Source organism: Dysidea avara, chromosome 5 (genome assembly GCF_963678975.1).
Source record: "Dysidea avara chromosome 5, odDysAvar1.4, whole genome shotgun sequence".
NCBI classification, from domain to species: Eukaryota; Metazoa; Porifera; class Demospongiae; order Dictyoceratida; family Dysideidae; genus Dysidea; species Dysidea avara.
In genome coordinates, this window is record NC_089276.1 from 4,328,866 (window position 1) to 4,343,874 (window position 15,009).

General features: G+C 43.3%; 2 protein-coding genes across 2 annotated transcripts; both read left to right on the forward strand.

Moving 5' to 3' along the window:
* Nucleotides 1-396: 396 nt before the first annotated feature.
* Nucleotides 397-4,437, forward strand: LOC136256537 (uncharacterized). The gene is made up of 3 exons (XM_066049518.1): nucleotides 397-664; nucleotides 1,269-1,613; nucleotides 3,137-4,437. The coding sequence occupies exons 1-3, from the start codon at nucleotides 397-399 to the stop codon at nucleotides 4,435-4,437; spliced, it is 1,914 nt and encodes a 637-aa protein (XP_065905590.1).
* A 692-nt stretch (nucleotides 4,438-5,129) lies between these two features.
* On the forward strand, nucleotides 5,130-7,405 carry LOC136256538 (uncharacterized). The gene is made up of 2 exons (XM_066049519.1): nucleotides 5,130-5,702; nucleotides 7,376-7,405. Exons 1-2 carry the CDS (start codon nucleotides 5,130-5,132, stop codon nucleotides 7,403-7,405), a joined length of 603 nt encoding a protein of 200 aa, XP_065905591.1.
* The last annotated feature ends 7,604 nt before the right edge of the window (nucleotides 7,406-15,009 follow it).

Here is a 15,009-nt window from a genome sequence, read left to right on the forward strand (position 1 = left end):
TGGCTGACCTAGACAACACCAGTTAATACAAGTTTAACAGCAGGTTAAACAGGGTTAACTGGCAGGTCAACAGCACTACACATCCATCCCTGCTAAGATGCTTCCAACACAGCACATTCCCTTATGAGGTGTCCATCTGGTCGTTATGGCAGCATTCAACATTGCACATTCCTTAAAGCATTTGTCCCAGAGAGGACAGCTTGGTTGAGAAGGTAAACAAGTTATGGGTAGGGTTTGGACCCCAGAGGAGGTGTCAGGTTGCTAAGGTAAACACATTCCTAGACAGGGTATAAAGGGACTCGCCAGCATCTCTCACTCCATTGTGTTACTCGGCAAGTGCAAGAAGTTTCAGGAGTTCGTGTCTCTGAATTTGCTTCAAGACCACCAGACTTGAGAATGTCAGAAGAAGAAGTTCCTCCATTTTCATCAGCTGCACCTGCTCCACCAGTCACAGCTACAAGCTCAGCTTCAATCAGCAGCTATGCTGTTAATCCAGTCTCGAGTAGCTTCTCAGCAGAAACAATTCAGCAGATTGCGGGAGCTGTGGCACTAATTCTTCAATCTTCCCCATCAGCTACAAGCCCTTTGCAGTGCAGTTCTTCTACCACGGTAGGAGACCCAAGGCCATCATCAAGACCATCCAACACGAGCTCAGCCAGTGGAGGTAAGCCCTATAATGTAATCTAGTTACCAACCGATAGAGCTCTAATTTGCAAGTCCTGACAGCTAGGAGTAGTTTGCATTCTTATGTGGGTTTTTTTTCTTCATCAGTTTGGACAATTTGTCCCTCCAGCATTTTCTATGTTAGAACTTATACATTGAAGCAGACTAGAATTCTTAATTCTTGGCTACCATATTACCCAAGAGGATTACCCTCCTTTTTCTAAAGCAGCAAACCTAACATTTTGATTGGTCAGCACCCACAGAAAGAGGTCACACCAGAGGGGGATGCATTTGTGGTTAAGTGTTATATATGACCCAGAAGCTGGTAGACATCAACTACCAGTTCCAAGCAGCAAAAGCTAATTGACATTTAGCTTCCAGCAGTATAGGCTGGCATTCATCAGCCTCAGACAAAGGCAACAGAACCAGTCAAATGTTGAGCTTAATTATCAAGCAGCTTACCTAGCAAAACTAACAAACAAAATTTGAGAGCAACTATCACTACCAGTCAGTAGTCATCGGCCACTAAATGGCTCATTATACTTGCAAGGACCCACAGGTCCACTGTACCAAGGCAGCAACTCGTGTGTGTATTCCTTTTGCAGGAGTACCCCTGGCATCCTGGCCGTCATTGCCTATTGATCCATTGCTGGTACCATCCATTCCCTCACTGCCATCTCTACTCAGCAGTGCCAGCACATCTGATGCACTACCCAGTACCCCAGCACCCTCGATGGTTGTGGCAGAAGGAATGCCCCCTCTTCCAATTAAGCTGGTTGAAAAAATCAGGCGATGGGAATTTGTGGACCTGTCTTCACTACTCGAAGAGAATGCTACCCAACCAGCTGAACTAACAGTCAATGCCGCTGGACAGTGGATACTCTCTGATTCAGGACAGAGAAAGAAAAGGAGTCATATCACAGATATACTGCCATGGATCCAGGATGGCAGTATTACTTTCTGATAACAATACTACCACAGAGGAAGCAACAGGGTTGGCAGCCCACCTACACCTAGTTCTACAGCTGTCCAATGATTTGGGAACACGATGGCTAAAATATGATAAGGATTTTCGAGAATGGGCAGCAGCCAAGTCCTTAAGGAAGTGGAGGAGCTGAACTTCCCCATATACGGACAATGTCTAGCAGCCCAACAAAAAACAGACATGGCTTCTTCCTGCTACAGCCAAAGCACCACACAAGGAGGCAATGGCAAGAAAGAGGGCTACACCATATTCAATTCCTGCTGTGTGTTTAAAGTGGAATTTCAAAGGATACTGTGATCGACAACCATGCCAGTTTGCCCACAAGTGCTGAAGACCACCACACCAGGGAAAAGACTGCAAATCTACAGCAGGAAAGTATTACCCTCACTTTATAGAACTTTGCGTGGGTGAGATCAAAGGAAAAAGTGTACTTTAAATTTGATAAAGTGCACTCTCAGCCGGCCAACTGCTTCATCGACCACAAAGAGTGCTTTATTGCACCGCACAGAGTGCTTTATTGAACGAATAAAGCACTCTTTGCGATGCAATAAAGCACTCTTTGTGGGCAATAAAGCACAGTTGCCCACGTGCCTTAGTGTAGGCTAATAGCCTACGGGGCTCGCGTCAGCACGACTAATCACCCAAGCCGGTGAAGGCTGATAGCCTCGCCGCGCTGAGTGATCAATCACCCCAGTCGATACGAGTTCCACCACTGGATTGCTTTTATAGACATACCTAAATGCTTCGATGATGGGTGGGAGAAGATAACGTTGCTGTTACGTTTGTTAATGTAAACGGACAAGTCCTGGAGATATCACGGAAATACTTCACCATGTAACTCGCAATAAAATCTATTGTGGGTTGCGAGCAAAACCTGTCAAAAGACGCGATGAACGTCTACTATGCCAAACTATGGTGAAATACGCGTGAGTTACTTTGTTAAACTAGTTTGTGTGCGTTCAGGCTGCTAATAGTTCGTGCAACGCTTGTTAATTACGAGTCCTAGTGTATGGTGAAGCTACACGACTAGAAAGTTCCATAAATCATTTAAAGCATATCCTTGCTCGTGCTATATGAAAAATAAAGTACTTGGCGCTTGGCCTCAATGCTAATAAAGCACTCAGCTTCGCCTCGTGCTTTATTAGCATCTCGGCCGCGCGCCTCGTACTTTATTTTTCATATAGCACTCGCGGCTATGCTTTAACATATACAAAGGGCACTGAACTGATCATGATTAAATAGTCACGTTTTGTTTGGTTGTTTTTTCAATAATACATAAAGGAAATTAAATATCACTTATAGGTAGATAGTTGTAAGCCTTTGAAGTGTTTGCTCTTGGGTGATCCTCTGTCTCAAAGTGACATAGGTCTATATAGCAGCCCAGCCTTAGTAATATTTCACACCTTTCAGTCCCATCAGCATTCACTTATAAAGGGCCAGCATTTCCACCTTGGGGTGTGATCACTGCTTGGTCCTTTCACATTACAGGCTTGCAGCTGAATCTATCTCTCTTCAAGAGTGGTATGGTGAATGATGGCAGCTACCATTACATGGAAGACCTACTAGCTCTGAGTAGTCACCAAGGGGCAGCAGGTGGTTCACCCTTGTATGCTAGTAGTCACTCTCCTTTAGTGTTGGAGAGCTGGAGGAAGCTGCTAATACACCACCCAGACAGAATGTATGTTAATTACATATTGAGTGGAATTGCAGAAGGCTTCCGGATTGGCTTTGATAGGACACATAATCTGCAGAAAGCATCTGAAAATATGCCATCCAAAGTGCCGTCAGTTATCTCAGAATACCTGGCCAGAGAGGTATCTCTCAACAGAATGATCAAGCTTCCTAGAGGAGTTTATCCCCAAGATGTTCACATCAGCCCACTGGGTGCCATTCCAAAAAAGAACAAACCAGGCAAGTGGAGATTAATTGTGGACCTATCCTCTCCTACGGATCATAGTATAAATGATGGCATCTCTCTGCAATTGTCCAGTTTATCGTATGCTTCTATTGACCATCTATCCTCCATAATACTGCATGAACACCAGGGTTGCTTTCTAGTTAAAGCAGATATCAAGGAAGCTTACAGAATGCTTCCCATCCATCCTGAAGACCAACCTCTCCTTGGAGTATGTTGGAAGGACTCAGTGTATATTGACAGTGCACTGGCTTTTGGCTTGAGGTCAGCCCCCAAATTTTTTTCTGCTGTGGCTGATGCAGTGCAGTGGATCCTCCAGAGCAAGGGAATCAGTAATAGTCTCCATTACCTGGATGACTTCATTCTTGTTGCCAGACAAGAAGACGAAGCTACCTCCCAGAAGAAAAAACTGGTATCCTTATTTGAGGAGTTAGGAATTCCACTAGAACTATCCAAACTGGAAGGTCCATCCCAGTGTTTGACCTTCCTTGGCATAGAGGTAGACACAGTGGCACTGCAGCTCAGACTACCAGAGGAAAAGTTAATCATACTTAAAGAGCTGTTATGGGACTGTGTTGAAAGGTGTTGCATTCTGAAGAAGTCCATTCGCAAGAAAGACCTTCAGAGCTTGGTGGGAATACTCCAGTTTGCTACAAAAGTGGTCCGCCCAGGCAGACCTTTCCTCCGCAGATTGTACTCCATACAAGAGATTGGAAGCAACCCATCTCACAATATTTGCTTAAATGCTCCAGCAAAAGCAGATCTTTTGTGGTGGTTCCTCTTCATCGAGAGATGGAATGGCATATCCATCCTGTGGGATGTGCAAAGACAGACCGCAGACATGACAGTGTTTTCGGACACATCAGGATCATAGGGTTGTGGAGCCTACGGATCCCCACACTGGTTTTCCTTAAAGTGGTGTCAGAGACTTCAGCCACTCTCTATAGCTATCGAGGAATTGATCCCAGTTATTATTGCTGCTGCCATATGGGGAAAGTTCTGGTCAGGCAAGATAGTACTGTTCAGAGTAGATAACTTGGCAGTGGTAGAAGCAATCAACTATACCTTCTGCAAAGACCTTCACCTCATGCACCTGATTCGTTTATTGGTCTTCTTTGCAGCCCATCACAATTTCTAGTTCCATGCAATTCGCCTAGCTGGTAAAGACAATAAACTTGTTGATGCTTTATCTAGAAATAACATATCTTCTTTCATTTCACAGGCTCCCAAGCACTGTCTCATCCTTCAATAATTCCTCCCCCACTAATCACCCTGGTAACACAGAACCTCACTTGGACATCCATCAGCTGGATGAAACTGTTCGAGGATACTTTGCAGCTGCTTTAGCTCCCTCTACTCACAAGACCTACGCTGCAGCCGAACGTCGCTATCTCACTTTTTGTAAGTTTCAACCTCAATCCTCTACCAGCCAAAGAGAGTACACTCTGTTACTTTGTAGCATGCCTCGGTCAACAGGGCTTGGCCCACAACTCCATAAGCATCTACCTTTGTGGTGTTCGGCAACTACAGATCTCTCATGGACTAGGCGATCCTCAAGTGGGCCAAATGCCATGTCTAAGGCAGGTACTAAAAGGTGTCAAAATTGAAGCTGGAAAAAAGGGAAAAGCACCCCGTGCTCGGCTGCCAATAACTCCAGCTATCCTTCGAAAACTGAAGGGAGTGTGGTTTCAATCAGAACCCTCTTTTAATACCACAATGTTATGGGCAGCTTCATCAGTGACATTTTTCTCTTTCTGCCGCTCAGGAGAGATTACAGTCAGTCCAACATACGACCCCAGAACACACTTGTCCCGGAGTGACCTCTCAACAGACAACAATTTCAATCCATCAGTGATATCATTGAAACTAGAACACTCAAAAACTGACCAGGGCAGAATAGGTGTCAAAGTTGTCATAGGGAGAACGGGGGATGACATCTGTCCAGTGACCGCATTGTTAGCATATCTGGCACGGCGAGGCCCCCAACCAGGTTCCCTGTTCATCTGTGATGATGGCTCACCTTTACTGAAGTCAAGATTTGTGGAGGAAGTTCGGTCTGCACTGACTAAGGCTGGCCTCCCAGCTCAGGACTATGCAGGTCACAGTTTTCGAATAGGAGCTGCTACTACCGCAGCTACGGTGGGAATTCAAGATTCGGCTATACAAACTCTGGGCAGGTGGAAGAGTTCATCTTATCAGCTATATATCTGGACTGCTCCACAACACCTGGCTGCTGTCTCAGCAAGGCTATCATCATGCAGGATCTGACTCACTACTGGCCAGACTTTGAACTGTGTTATAGTTGATAATTTACAATCCATATAGTAGGTCACACATTTGTGTCTGTAGGGGTATCATTGAAACTACATGTGTCACAAAATTTTTGTACTAATCATCAATCAGTGTAAGTCATCATGCTTGAGTATAGCAATTTTACAGGTAGAGTCCCAGCAGTGAACAAAAGTACATGTTGTTTATATGGAATACCTGAAAGGGAAGTCTGGCAACCCAGGGATACAATGCTGGCATTCACCAGCTTATGTGGCACTGGTATCCCTGTTTGTGGTTTCGGTGGTATCACGTGACCTGTCAAGAGGTAGGACATCAATGCAGTCTATATTGAAAGCCAATCAGCAAAGTCATGTGATTAAACAGGTCTCCAACCTTATGGCAATAACACCAAACTTCCCATATATCCATCATACTTACAACTGTTATGGAGACCGATAACCAGTTAATAACCAGTTAATTGGATACCAGTGTACAGCACTACTATCGTATATGCAGGAGCTAATAAGCACCGAAGCTTAGAGTGGACTTCATATGCAATAGAAAATTGTGTATTGTGTTTACGCAAAATATTCCAATAGCTAGTATTGTTCATTTTACCTACACGCAAACCGCCATACGCAACATGCAATTTTCAAACGCACGTGAAATCCACTGTATGAGCTCCTGGTATATGATATCTAAACAGTTTTGTTTTACATAGCATGAGCACTTGTGACATGAAGCGATGAAAGAGCGATGTTTCCCCCACCAATTTCCACCACATTTCTTGTTTATCACTAATCCATTTTGTAGTTGCATGATCTTTTGTATACTACTACTGGGTCTAGGGTAATGGTGAGCTACATTCTTTCTTTGGGAGGCCTAGACACAGAGATGTTCTTCAAATGAAGCAATGCTTGATAAAAATTTATCATTTGGTGAGTGCCTACATAATTATGGAAGCTTATACAAGTCCACCATTATATTGGATGAATAAGTTAAAATGTACCAAACATGAAATGAGGAGTTATAGTATTAATATGGCTTTGTGTTATTAACATTGTTCCCTAGATGGTGACAGCACATTTTTGGAATACAAACAGCAAACAATTTAAATCAAACCTTTACATCAACAAGCTGAGTACTAATACAATCCACAAGCTAAATAACATAGAAGTCAGATGTTGGTTACCACGGCTTTGAGCTCTATCAATCAACCCTTCCAATCCTGGGAAAAGTTCTATGGTTTCTAGTAAGGCTTCAGCCTCACCTAGAGATGAACCACTCAAATGTTAACCACACATGAGAGCATTCTTCCCTCAATTGAGGTGACATTTTAATTGAGATAACATTTACTAGTTAACACTCTGTCCAACCACAACAGGATGTCACCATGACAACACATACTTTGTTCAACCACAACAGAATGTCACCATGACAACACATACTACCACAAACTCATCATATGGAAAACATGTTATCAGTAAACCACAAACCAGCATAACACATACAAGACATGTGTGAACACATGTTCATTCTAGGCTGACAACTGTGACAGTGTTGGCTGCTAGTACCTGTTCTAGTAATAAGTAACTGTTACAGCCCATTTACACTAGCTGCAGAATTCGAACTATTGTGGTGTGATTCAATCCAGGGAAATTAACAATTCAGTGTAAACACACACCGAATCGAGCCATGCAAATTTAAATGGGGCTACCTACCTGAGGTGGTTCAGTGTGATTCAATGCGATTCACATCTGTGTGCAAACAAAACCATGAATTAATCCGAAGTGTATGTGATCATATGAGCAAACAACTTTGGCGGCTAACCGTGCGACTCACCAACAATGGTGGCAGTGAACTGGACTGATGCTGAAGTCTTTCAGTTGATTAGCTGCTGGGCTGAGGAAGGTATACAGGAACAACTGGAGGGCTGTAAGCATAATAAGCACGTTTACGACAGACTATCAAGGAGTTTGGTGGAGTATAACATTGAGAAGACGGGTAAACAGTGCCGTAATAAAGTGAAAAAATTGCATCAGGACTACAAGAAGATTAAATAGAAGCAAAAGCTCACAGGACGAGTAAGAACCCAATGCAAATTCTTCAGCAAACTAGATGAAATACTGGCTGCACGCCCTACTATTCGTCCCCCTATTTTGCTAGAGACATTAGAATCACAGCCACTGCACTCAGACCACGACAGTGATGAAACAGATGTGGAAGGGTATCAGGAAAGTAATTCCCAGGACAAAAGCAATTTTTCAGGTGATTTTTCTGACAACCAGAGTGGTAGTAGCAGTACCGCTAGTGTGAGTGATACACCACCTCCTCGCAAGGGCAGCAACACCTCAATGAAAGAAGATTCCAATGAAGTTCCAGTGACAGACAAAGTGGGAATAAAAGGGAAAAAGAGAAAGCGAAGTAAAGGAGAGATCCTAGAAGATGTGATGACCAAAGTAGTGAAGACAATGTCAGATGGAAGAAGTAGTGACAAAATGTTTATGGAATTAGAAGAAAAACGACTCCAATTTGAAGAGAAACAAAAGCGTGAGGAGCATGAATTCCAGCTAAAAATGGTCCAAATGCTGCAGGGTGGTATGGAAGGAAGCAGTATGTATCCTCCTCAATATCATGCACCTCCTCCGTCAAGTCTGTACTACAACCCTCCTGGTTCAACAACAAGTTTTGAAGTGTCATGCAGGACCATATATATACAGTTGATCATTGAAGTTGTACATGGCTGTATGTAAGCATGAATAAGTCAATGTACAATCACAATAATAAACAGTAAAACTGATGAGTTAATATCAATGAGCTTTTGTAAGTACAAACAACTGATTACATAATAGTTAATGATGTTCAAAATAATTAACTAACAAGTTTCTTACTGTACTACCATCTTGGGTAGTGGTAGAAACATGCGTGTCATTTGGCTGATCTAAATCCAAATCATCTAACCACTCTTCATTAAATTCGTCACCATGAATTTCTCTAACATTATGTAAAATGCAGCAAGCCAGCACAACATTTGGTACACTATTTATGTGCATATCAATCTTCTTGTTCAGCCTTCTCCACCGTGCCTTCAATCTTCCAAAAGCCATCTCAAGAACAACTCTACCCCTCGACATTCTGTAGTTATAATTTTTGTGCTGTTATGACAATGATGAGGAGAATGCAAATGGTTTTACAAGCCAAGATAGCAACGGATATACTGAATCCCCTATAAGAAAAACTGGAATAGTACCACCCCGTACAGCTAACTCTTGACCTTGTAGTAATTCACCATTACCAACTTTGCTATAGAGCAAGGAGTTAGAAAACACACGTGCATCATGTACACTACCAGGCCACCCAATACACAGATCCCTAAACAATCCATTGTGATCGACCACAGCTTATGCTATGATGGAATACCATCCTTCACGATTATAAAAATCAGTGTGATTCATTGTGGGTGGTGTAATGGGTATATATGTACCATCAATAGAACCTGCACACTGAGGTGTCCTTGAATTACAGCTATTAAATTATCTCCAGTAGGGAAGTTGATGTACACCGACTTGAATTTTTGAATGATAGCTTTACAGGTTTCGTGAACTATCTGACACACTGTACACCGAGCTAGACCAAACAAATGGGCAATACTGCGATACTCAGAAGGTGTAGCTAGTACCCATAATGTTATAGCAACACGCCTCTCTGGTCTCCTCATGCTAGTGTTTGCCTTCTGAATTAATTATGACAAATGTAATCAAATGTTGCTTTGCCTACCCTGAAATTTTCCCTCCAGTCACAGGGACCAAATCCTCAATACAATGTTCTGCACCATGTTGACGACTTGACAAACATCCAAACACTTCTAGGGTGCTGTCCAAATAGGTAAGAAATTGCCACTTGCAGTAAAACTGTAAACACCATAAAAGTAGCCTTTTGCCTTGCATTATGACGTCGCCTTGATTATAAAGAACGGCTTTGTACTACATCTGTTCGTCGTGAAACTACATCTGTTCGTCATGAAAGAAGTTGGTAAAGTTGTGTCATACATGAAGGCATATTTACTAACACTTCGAAATATTGATTGTGGTTTTGAAAACTGTTGGGAAATAGTGATTGTGGTTTTCAATAGCTGTGATTAATAAGTCGAGTTGCTTCAATTTGTCTTGTGTCGTGTAAACGTATATGGTTGGTTCGAATCGACCCAAACTCAATCGCACTGCAGTAAAAACGTATTTGCACTGCAGTAAAAACACACAATAAGTTGTAAATTAACTTGGCTACTATTCATGAGTTACGAATACTTCCAAAGGATGGATGACTCACAGAAGCTAGATTTACTTCTAAAGTCTGTGGACTCTATGAAGGCGGCCCACGCGCAGATCCAACAGGATATGAATGCCAAGTTTGAGCACCTCAAGAAGGAGGTAGCAGACAACCAAGAGGAGACAGCCCACCTTATTGTCCGGAAGATTCAGAAGGAGCCTGAATCAACTTTTCGTCGAAAAGGGAATGAGCGTCAGTTCGCCTTCAGTCAGTCGGTGAACAATGCCATCAAGTTGGCTGCCTTGATGTTGGATAAGCTGAAGCCGGAGCAACCCCAGGCAGCATCCATTCTTAAGAAGGCAAGAGAGCAGCTACAAAAAGGTGTGGATGTCATTGTGACACAGCAGAAGCTTATCCGCCTTGCGGATACCTCAGACTGTGGCTGGGGTGCAGTGGAAGAGTACCTAAAGGAAGAGATTGCCACTGATGAGAAGGGTGCCAAGAAATGGTCTGATGCAGAGAAGTGGACAATGAAGCAGAGATGGCCACTAAAGAGGACAGGTAGCTAGAGGGAGTCACCACCTCAGCCTGTGAGTCGGGGTTTTGTTGGCCCCTTTCCAGTAGTAGGCACAGGCCCTGCCTGTGGTATGTATTTGGGCCACCACCGCACCCCCAGCCTCCCATGTTCACGAAGCCAGCTGGGCCACCAGGACTACCAACAAGAACACCGGGCCCATGTTTCTGCTGCCTACAGATGGGACACCTGAAGGCTCAATGTCCAGCCAGGCTCAGAGCTGGTTGTTTCCTTTGGTGAATAGTAGTGATTGTTATGCCGAATGTCAGTGGGGTACACCTTAAGGTGTGAGCATTGTACTATGGTATTGTGAGTACAGTGGTCATACTGAGGGTGCTGATAATGTATGCAATGTTGATGGTGCTTATGCTTTAAGTATACTAATGGTGTATGTAATGCTAATAGTACTTTTGTTGTGAGTAAGGTAAGGGTGTTGATAATGTATGCAATGCTAATAGTGTTTGCTGTTAGTGTAGTGGGTAATATCAATGGCCTTGATACTGCATTCAATACTAAGAGTGAGGGGGGTGCATCCAATGCATTACTGATTGTGCTCACACTTTGAATGATGAGTTCAGAGTGAGTGTAGTATCACAGCCCATAGTCAGGTGGGGCCAGAGTGCAGGTGGGTTCCTTAAGTAACGAAACTCATTATGGTAATGAGGGTTTACAAAAGAGCAATATCTAAATAGACAACTGCCTATAGCCTTGGCCCCTCCAGTGCTGAACCAGAGGCCTCAACAATTTGGTGAATAGGTAGCATGCAGTGGCTAATCCAAAAGGTAACAGAGAAAAGACATAAAATTGCTGTTCCCTGCCCTGACCCCAGAAAAACCCAAGAAATTTCCGGTGTTGCCTATGGAATATCTACATGGTGGTACCCCGATTTGAAATCAAAAGAAAACAAATAGTCCCCTTGTTGAAACATTGACATAGACACCCTTAGATCCTTGTACTTAAATTTAGCCTTTAGCAGAAATTGGTTAAGGTAACGCAGGTTCAGAACTAGTCTCATCTTACCAGAGCTGTTGGGCCAAAAACCAGAAGTCAGCTAACGATAACCCAAGCTTTGTCACTGAGGCAGTTGCAGAATTGCTATGGAACCACTGTATCCAAACAGTCACACAGAAACCTCACATATGTAGCCCACTCTGGACCCACACATATTTGGGAGCTAGAACAGAACTCAGAACAAATAGTCGATATGTAAGGTAGAATTCTGGAGAACAGTGTTGAACCCCAGTGATTGAGTGCATTGAGAAGGGGTATAAGCTCCCTCTCCTGTCTTTGCCACTGCCATTCACATGATGGGATAGTGGCAGTGAGTGGGAAAAAGGAGGCACAGATTGCTAGTACATTAGTCCAGGAGGACCTTAGTAGAGCAGGTTTTGTCACGAACCATGTAAAGTGTAATTGGACACCATCCCAACAGTGCACCTGGCTTGGCTTTGAGCTGGACCTGGAGCAAGGCAAGATAACAATCCCACAGGCAAAAATTAATGCACTACAATCCCTACTTGAAGATGTAATAGGCAAGTGCTCCCTCCCTGCTAAGGCCCTAGCTAATATTACAGGTAAGATAATTTCTATGTCCCCAGGGTTGGGTCCGGTAACCAGGTTAATGACCAGGTTACCGGACCTTGTACACCTTGTCAAACACATGCATGTCATGGCTACAGAACCTGCCATTATCCAACCATGTAAGATGGGAAATCAGGTTCTGGTATGATGCAATTGAAAAACTCAATGGGCATAACATATGGATGGGGACCTCAGCAGTAAGGGTTGTGTTCACTGATGCCAGTGACTCTGGTTATGCAGGTTACACAGTGCAACACGGGTGTCATATAGCACAGGGTACATGATTGCCAGACGAATCCAAAAGGAGTTCCACAGGGCACGAGCTAATAGCAGTTAGACTAGTGCTAGAAGCCCTTGCAGCTAAGTTGGAAAATGAACGGGTTAAGTGGTTCACCAATAATCAGAATGTAGTATGCATACTATCAGTAGGAAATAAGAAACCTGATCTGCAGGATGAAGCACTTGATATAATTTCAACTTTGCTAGCGTACTGCGTCCACATTGAGCCAGAGTGGATACCAAGGCGAGATAACGAAGTCGCTGATTACCTCAGTCGGCTTGTTGACTATGATGATTGGAGCCTGGATCATGTTTCCTTCATGGAGTTGGACAGAGTGTGCCCCCCCACACACACACAGTGGATCGCTCTGCAAGCTATTACAATACACAGCTGCCACATTTTAATTTTAGGTTTTAGAATCCAGGCACAGAGGATGTGGATGCTTTCACTTGCAACTGGCAAAAGGACAACAACTGGCTTTGCCCACCTGTATACTTACTTGGTGCCAAGTGTTATCAGGCACCTGTTGAAGTGTAAAGTGGCAGCAACCCTGATAGTACCAGAATGGCCTCCGGCACTGTTCTGGCCTAGGCTATTCTCCGAAGGAGGCAAACTGGCCAGCTTCATTGCAGAAACCCGTACCTTGACACCAGCTACCTTAACTATAACTCCTGGAAGAAGAGGCTCCAGCTTGTTTGTAGGTTACCCCAACACTAACTTGTTGGCACTGTGCATATCATAGTTATGGGGTCAATAACTCTACAGCAAGGATTTGGTAATCGGCTGTTGCATACTGTAAAGGTATATTTATGCAATAAGGGCATATGTAAACTACATATTATCAAGAGTGAATAATAAGAGGAGAGAGTCTAACTGCAGTATAGTCTATCAAAATGAGTGCCAGAAGTATTTCCAGTTATCACAGTAAATTTACACTTATGATAAACGTGTTCACTGGTTTGAATTAACACTCTAGAAGGTGAGTTGAGAGCAGCTGGCTGGACAGTTCATCTTAAGAGTACGCCAAGTCATAGCGTTACTGGGTTTCAGTCCCATGTTGTTGATAGCGATGCCTGTGTTGGCAGCCCTGTTCGTGTCAGTGACATCATTACGGACCTGGAAGCATCATCTCCCGAGATGCCCAACACATCTCCTAACACTGTAGTGAACAGTGCACCAGTAGTTACGACTGAAAACCAAGAGGAGTTTCTGTCAAAGATTCACCAAGAAGTCGCTTCATGGTTTCCTAGCCTTTGTTTTGCGATGTCACGTTTAGAGGTAAACAGCATGCAAATTAATCAGCCAACATAATCTTTCTGTTCATCTGCCTCATGGAATGCTGTCACGTATTAAAGGGTACGTGCAATACAAGGAACGCTCTGTACATGTGATGATGAGACTGTGGAGGAAGCAGAGTTTTGAAAGCACTGAAGGTATTGTTGCTCTGTGTAAAATAATACGTGGAAACTCACACAAGTTCTGCCCAGGAATTGACCCTGAGCTGTATTTGAAGGAATACAAAGAAGTCATTCGATTTCATATAAAAAGCGTGCACCTCACTGATTTCCATTCCACCATGTAGATTCAGTGAAGTGAGATTTATTGTTTGAGTTGGCTCGCAATACAACCAAGGAGGAGAAGGGTGCCAAAGAAGTTAACTGTTATCCATGTAAAGATCTGGTTAGGCACCTGGAACATCAGAAAACGAGAACTTTAAAGGAAACCCCGACAAGAAAAGCAAACAGGCAACGTCCTTCTTCTAGGGCTAGACTGTCGTATATGAGTCCTGCCAGCCAAGCGTAGGAAGCTAGCCCAATATGAGAGGACTAACAGCATTAGGAAACTAGCAAGATACGAGGAGCATGAAGTCACCCTGGATAATGACCAAAATGAAGAAATGAGAACTGTCATGGAGACAACAAAAGATGAAGAATTACAGAGATTGTATGATGAAGGAGAGAAATATGGTGTTGGTGGAATAATGAAAGAGATTTGGAACACAGATTTAGACAACCAAAGGACAGAATTTTCCCATGATCAGGCTTCCAACAGTAAGATCATTATAAGAGTATGTATATGATTGAGTTTATTCAAGTGATTTTATGCAGTTAATGGTGGTAGAGGTAATCATTGGAGTCTGATCACCATAAGAATGGGTAAGGTATCTAGCTACAGTTGTTACAATGGTTTAAATTACTTGCATAAATTTTCAGCTTCAGCTATCTACTCACGAAGTCCTGCAGCATACAAAGTATTGAAGGATTTTAATGTTCTTAGTTTACCAGCCAAATCTACTTTGCAAGCATATTCTGGTGCTCATCCATGCACCAGGAGCCAGTTCAGCTTGCATCGCTGATCAAGTGTTGCGATATGTGGTCAACAGAGCAGAGCAGGGAGAAAGGAAAGCAGGAACCAATGGAAGATGGTGCACTAATTTTTGACGAGGTTAAGGCTGCTTGTCAACAGTGTTGGGA

Bases quoted from the DNA above. Each gene is read 5' to 3' on its own strand.
- LOC136256538 (XM_066049519.1), top strand. From the start codon at position 5,130: ATGCCATGTCTAAGGCAGGTACTAAAAGGTGTCAAAATTGAAGCTGGA. The intron at 5,703-7,375 runs GTGGGAATTCAA...TGTTCATTCTAG, and splicing joins CTGCTACTACCGCAGCTACG to GCTGACAACTGTGACAGTGT.
- LOC136256537 (XM_066049518.1), top strand. From the start codon at position 397: ATGTCAGAAGAAGAAGTTCCTCCATTTTCATCAGCTGCACCTGCTCCA. The intron at 665-1,268 runs GTAAGCCCTATA...TTCCTTTTGCAG, and splicing joins CACGAGCTCAGCCAGTGGAG to GAGTACCCCTGGCATCCTGG. The intron at 1,614-3,136 runs GTATTACTTTCT...TTCACATTACAG, and splicing joins GCCATGGATCCAGGATGGCA to GCTTGCAGCTGAATCTATCT.